The following is a 6242-nucleotide window of genomic DNA, read 5'->3' as shown; positions in this document are numbered from 1 at the left end:
TTGGTTAAAAACACCATTGCATCTTATTACAGGGAAGCTCGTATCCTTTCATACTGGTCTGTTTCCAATTTAGTTTGAAACAAGTTTTGTTTTCAGTAATTGTCTAGATAAAGAAATCAAAAAACAGGCGTCATTTAAAATACGAGCAATGAAATATTATTCAATGTTATCACTCGGTAATTCAATTTAAAAGTATTGGAATTTTATCAGATTATGAAGTTTCAATGCTATTTCCAACCGTCGTGTAATACATTTATTTATATAACAAGACCTTGATAATTTTTAACAAATTTATTTTGCGTATCTTTTGGCATACACGGAATCACATAATATTGACGTAAACATGTACAAAATACACAAATCTACCACAGTCATATCACATAAAACAACCCTTACCAGTACAACAGCCAAAATCACAAGAACAGTCGTAGTGATGCCTTACAAAAAAAATATATCACAAAGAACAGTCATAGTGATGCCTTACTACAACAGTCATATCACAGTTATAGTTATAGTTAATCCATTCATTCTTTTGTGTCATCTGAGAACAATTACACCAGTGATTGTACTTGACTTTAAGATAGTATCAAATGCCGGACAAATATTTAGTTCTAAGATATACATTATATATCAATAAAATTTGAACTATTGTTTTTTTATTACCATATTCGACTTTTGACAATTTGTCTATTTTCCGATTAATTCAAAATTGAGGTCAACTAGATATATCTGATAGAGAAAATTTGATTATTGCTTGCATATCTTATATTTTAAATTCGGTTATGTCCAAATATTTTCTGTGCATTGTTACTTTCTTTCTATCTCGTTGTTATGGAGTTTTAGTTTGTCGCAGATGAGAATCAGAAATAGCATCAAATATTGACTTTATTCTGTCAAACACCCGGGGTGTTTATTTTAAGAATTCATATACATTTTGTACTTAGTATTAACAACTTATGTGAAAAAAACATCATTATATTTTTAACACCTCCATGACATGTGTTTTAACGCTTATACAAAAAAAGACGAGTAACTTGGCATCTTGTCTAAACAGATGGAACAAACATCTGCGCGTTGACTCTATCTACCGTCTTGCATGCAGATCAAAACGTATTTTCATTTCTAAGGAGTTTTTTTGGGGTGGGATGTAAAAAATATGTTTTTGACCATACCTGATTCAACTATTCACAAATCTGTCTTAAATCAATTCCAATTTAATAATTTAACTATCAAAGTGAAGAAACTTAAAATTACAAGATGTTGTGTTGAAAGACGCTTTTGTAAACATCAAAACATAAAGATCAATATTATGATATAACCACAGGGTGATATACCTGTTTGTCTCTTATCTACAAAATATGCTTAACAATACATTAAAGTAAATAAAAAAAAAACTCTATCATGAATTATCTATTTTCTTGATGAAATCAGCATGTTAGATTTGAAAGAGAATTCCTTGGGACGTTTTGTGGCAGTCGACTTCTTCTATACAAAGAAATTTATAGTTATGAACTAATTTTTATAAAGTTTCTTTTAAGAATTTACACAGTTTCATTTCTAAACATAACATTAACGTTGTAAAACAATTACAAAACAGAGATTAAGGCCTTGAAATTTACAACTTTATCTGGTGTACAACTTCAAAGGTAATGCTCAAAAGAATTGAAGAAATAATTTTGCTGTCTTATTGTTGAACTTGCTTTTTGTGTGAATTTACATGGACAATCCTAAAATAATATTCAGCAGTCGTTGACGATTTATAATTTCTTGTTATATTTGACTTTTTCTATGTGGATATTTGTTTAACATGTTTTAGGAAGGGGATTACTGGCCAAGATTTCCGTTAATGGCGATTATCATCGTCTCCAGGGAGGCAAGGTGTATTTAAACATAAACTAAACTTAAATACAAAGTACACAATTAAAGATTTCCGAAAGATAAAATTTCAATTTGAAATAAAAATATTTGGCTTTTGAGTACAGTATCAAAAGGCTTTTAGTTACAACGCATGGCGATTTGCCAATAAAATCACCTTGGTTCAGTTTAAAAAAAGAGACATATTTGTATTCATATTTACAAAATGTCGGACCTTTTCAAAAGAACCTTTTGAAAAATCTATCAAATGAATACCTTTTTATTTATCAGATTTTTTTTAGAATGCGTTTTATTTATACAGCGCTATAGGTAAATGAAAAAGTAAATAGATAAAAAAAAATATATCCGGAATTAAATATGAAATGATTATAATTCTCTATATACCTTTTAAATCACTTCTGTATTTGTGTAATGTAGGTCAGATAATTTTTTAGTGATTTTAACTTTTCCTTGTATACCTTTCGTCACTTCTCTTTTATGGAATGTGTGGTTGTTTTAAAACTCACAGGGAATGAGGTAATAGTACCCCCCCCCCCCCCCCCCGACATTTTCACCTATTAAAAGAGCTTTAATCGACACTTTCAATTAACCAGTGAATCGGATATTCAAACTAGCAGGCCTGCTAATCACATATTCAGAACCCTAGGTTGGACCCCTTTAGAGAAAACTTTTTTTAGTCTATTTGTTTTTAAAATTTTGTAGATATGGCATGAAATAGGTGTATAACTAACAATATTGATACTTTATAGCATTATCAAAATTTGAAAGACGTCAATCGAAAGATTATTAATCCTCCTTAACTCTATATCTCAGTGAAATGCGTCATGGTACATAAAATACATTAAAGTGCAATTTAACAAGTGAAAAACATCCAGTCACGGAAACTAGTCTACTTTCTGTGTTCCGACCTTTCGTTTTCTATTTTTTATTTTCTCCCTCAATGAAGGTGCCAGTTTAACAGTTTGTGGTCGGTCAAATATCTGTTCCATGTTTTCGGGGCTTGTTTTATATGTCTGTATAATCTCAAGCTGTAACAGCTGACCTGATAAAATATTAACTTCCTGTTCTAGTGTTTCAAGTTCGTCCGAATATTTACTAAATTCGTTTCTTGCAGCACCATATGATTTTTGACTATTTTCGACTTTTTCTGTCAGCAATGATTTTGCTTGGTCTCTTTCGACCTTTTTATCTTGAACATCTGATAATTCCCTCTCAATAGCTATGAGCAGTTGTTCTAATTCGCGAACTTGTTTTAATAGTTTCTGTCTCTTGATTTGGAGACTGTAATTTTTCTTCGTTTGTGTCAATGTAAGCTTTAGAAAGTCGGCCATATTGGCTTTTTGTTCCTTTTCGTCATGCTTACTCTTCTTCACGTGTTCGTAACCAGCTATTTGTTCGTCTAACTGATTCAGCTCTGATTCAATAGTGTGCAGTTTTTCCCTGTTGTTTTGCAGTAATATTTGAGTTGATTTAACCGATTTTTCAATTTTCTTTTGCTTTTCTTTTTGATTTTTCAGTACGTCTGATCTCCTTTTTGTTATTGTTCGTGTTTTCCGTATATAATCGTTCACTTCATACATATATTCTTCATCTCTGTTTAACCATTTTCTAGAAATATCACATAAATTACTGATTTTGTTTTCTAGATCTGGTATAAGTCTTAATATAGGAAAAGCTTTCAAATCACAAGCAACCAGTAATTTCTCTGAGAATTCTGAATCTTTGAATAAATCCTGGTGTAAACCACTATCTAAACTTTTCAGAAGTAGCCTCGTATTTGTCAACTCGCGTTCTAACTCCGTTATATAATCAGAAATATCCAAGGTATAACGGTTTGAAACTTCTAGGTTAATATCATCACTGCTGTAGCTAATGCAACTCTGATTTAACCGATTTAATACACTATTTTGAAATTTTTCAACTAAGGCACGAAAACCATCAACTGTATTTTTGAGATTTTCCCAGAACTCAGTTATTGTCGTTATTTCACCTTTGTCATATTCCATTGCTTCTCTGAGTTTATTGATAAGACCAACAAGGCGTGTTTCACTATCTATAATTTCTAACTTTACATTTTTGCGCTTTAATTCATTATTTGCGTTTAACAACTTGTCGTTCACTTGTTTTAGATAGTCTAACTGTTTTTGAGTTAAATTATCTCCCTTTGCCTCCTCGGAACTATAAAAACTTTGTTGCAAACTTTGCACTTCCTGTTCCGAGTCCTGAATCTTGTTTCGGAGGAAGTCCAATCCGTCTAAATACGCTCTCTGAAGGCCAGCTCTGACAGATGTCATTTGCTGTGACTGTTGTCCAACCTCGTTCTACCAAATATAAACAAAGACATGTAATTAATTTATCATTTGTCTATGTATTTGCCATAACCAAAATTGTTTTCTGTTTGTTTTGCAAATAAAGAATTATTATATCATCTTAAAACAAAAACATTGTAATTTGTATACCATCTACAGATATGCTGTTGAAATGGTACCATTTCAAACAGTTCTGTAACTTTGCTAATAGAATACTAAGATAGTCTGGGCTTATGAGCTAATTAAGGAATGATTGCAATATTTTTTGTGTCTATGAAGAAATAGCATAAAAAATTTGTGGCACACTGAATAACGCGCGAAGCGGGTTATTTAACAGTGTGCACCACATTTTTTTTAATGTTATTTCGAATAGACATAAAACATATTACAGTCATTTCTTATAATTTAATTATAAATTCCATTTTTAACCGTAGAAAACCACGAAAAAACGTTGATGACATGACTAGATTATGTCTATGGGCTGAAAATTCGTTTCCAATATCTGACGGAGTCATAATTTTGTTGTGTCCCCCAACGGCTCATAAAACTACTCAGCTTCGTAGAGATAGCTTTACTGGAACTTAGGAAACACAGTGCAGTTGTTCTCTAAACGATTAACAATTAGTAGCGAAATATGTCAATGCCTATCTAATACGTATCGAACAATTGAGCTGAAAATTAATTGCAATCTTGAATGGATACTGAGATTGTATATGAGCGGATATCGGAAAAGCCATTTATAATATAATTGTTTCTATAGTCCTTATAATTGGAAATTATTGATGAGAAACAATGATGAATATCTATTTTAATCAAACAATAGAAACATAGAAGTACATTGCATATTTGTATAATACATAGTGGGACAGAAAGGGTGGGAAATCAACACAAAGAATGTAAGAGGTACTTGATTGTATATAAATACTATTACATCAAAATAAGACCATCGAAGATTACAGAATTGATTTCATTTCTTCTCATAAATATCAATCTAATTAAAATATAGATCTCAAACTTTGTTATACTAATATGAGATATACCTACTAAGCAATACTTTTTAATCAAATAATAGGAATAATACAAAATAAGCAGATAGTGGACCACACTCATATTGAACCCGTAGTGACGAAAGACTGACTCGGTACATGCATACAATGTGGTAAGTTAAATAAGAATCATGAGCGCTCAAAAAAATCAGCTAAACGTTTTAATTACGTTGTGATGTAAATGGAATATTATTTTTTTAAGCTTCTCAATGATCAAAACTGGTGTTTGTAAAACTGCTATGTAACCAGTGTAATTTTTCTGATAAAAACGATTGGTTCAAAAGTTTTGAAATTTTCATATTTTTGTTAAAGGGTCACAGTGAGTAATTTCACAAAATTTTATGAAAATTAAACGAGCCAAATTTATTTTAGTGCAAGTGTTGGATACCACCTTAACTAGTCTATATCTTCATAACATGATAAGTGAAAAACAATGAAAACAAAACTTCCAAAGAACAACACATGGTCAAGATAGATTAAATTGATATTGGTACGAATTTCATCATCGGATGTTAAAGCAGTTCACTTGACATATCCTTCCCCTTTTAAGCAACATTTAAACTTTTAATTTTGAATGAAGTATAACTTAATCATTACGAGTCACAAATCTACATCACGAATTAACTGTTTTCAAATGATTATATGTCAATGGTATTTTCAAACGTATTGTAAAGCATGACAGTTTATATAAAGAAGTAACTACTTATCAGGAAAATTATCTTAGAAGACTTTAAAAAATGTATTTATGATGATACTCAAAATAGCTATTAAGAGGACCTTGAAAGCGTTTCTGTTCTTAATTTTCCACTAGAAATTTCTCATGAAAGGCATTTTCAAGGAAATTGTTAATTACATTTGGATAAATCGAAATGAGAGTGCGAAAAAGTCCTGTTCACTCTTATCGAAAACCAGATTGTGTGACTCAACATATAAACGATATCGCTCTGTAAACAATTTTCAATAAGGCTATCGATGTTGTGTAGAACAGGTTGTAAATTTTTACGATCATATA

General features: G+C 30.8%; 1 protein-coding gene across 5 annotated transcripts in view; it reads right to left on the bottom strand.

Moving 5' to 3' along the window:
* Positions 1-276: 276 nt before the first annotated feature.
* Positions 277-6242, bottom strand: part of LOC134697178 (putative leucine-rich repeat-containing protein DDB_G0290503) — a 33915-nt gene continuing 27949 nt past the window's right edge. For all 5 annotated transcript variants that reach the window (XM_063559263.1, XM_063559266.1, XM_063559265.1 and 2 more), the window contains exon 2: positions 277-4196. In XM_063559263.1, coding sequence (XP_063415333.1) covers positions 2760-4196 — 1437 coding nt within the window. In that variant the 3' untranslated portion in view covers positions 277-2759. The remainder of the gene's footprint in view (positions 4197-6242) is intronic.

Source organism: Mytilus trossulus, chromosome 14 (assembly GCF_036588685.1).
Source record: "Mytilus trossulus isolate FHL-02 chromosome 14, PNRI_Mtr1.1.1.hap1, whole genome shotgun sequence".
NCBI classification, from domain to species: Eukaryota; Metazoa; Mollusca; class Bivalvia; order Mytilida; family Mytilidae; genus Mytilus; species Mytilus trossulus.
This window is presented reverse-complemented; position numbering and strand designations above follow the sequence as displayed.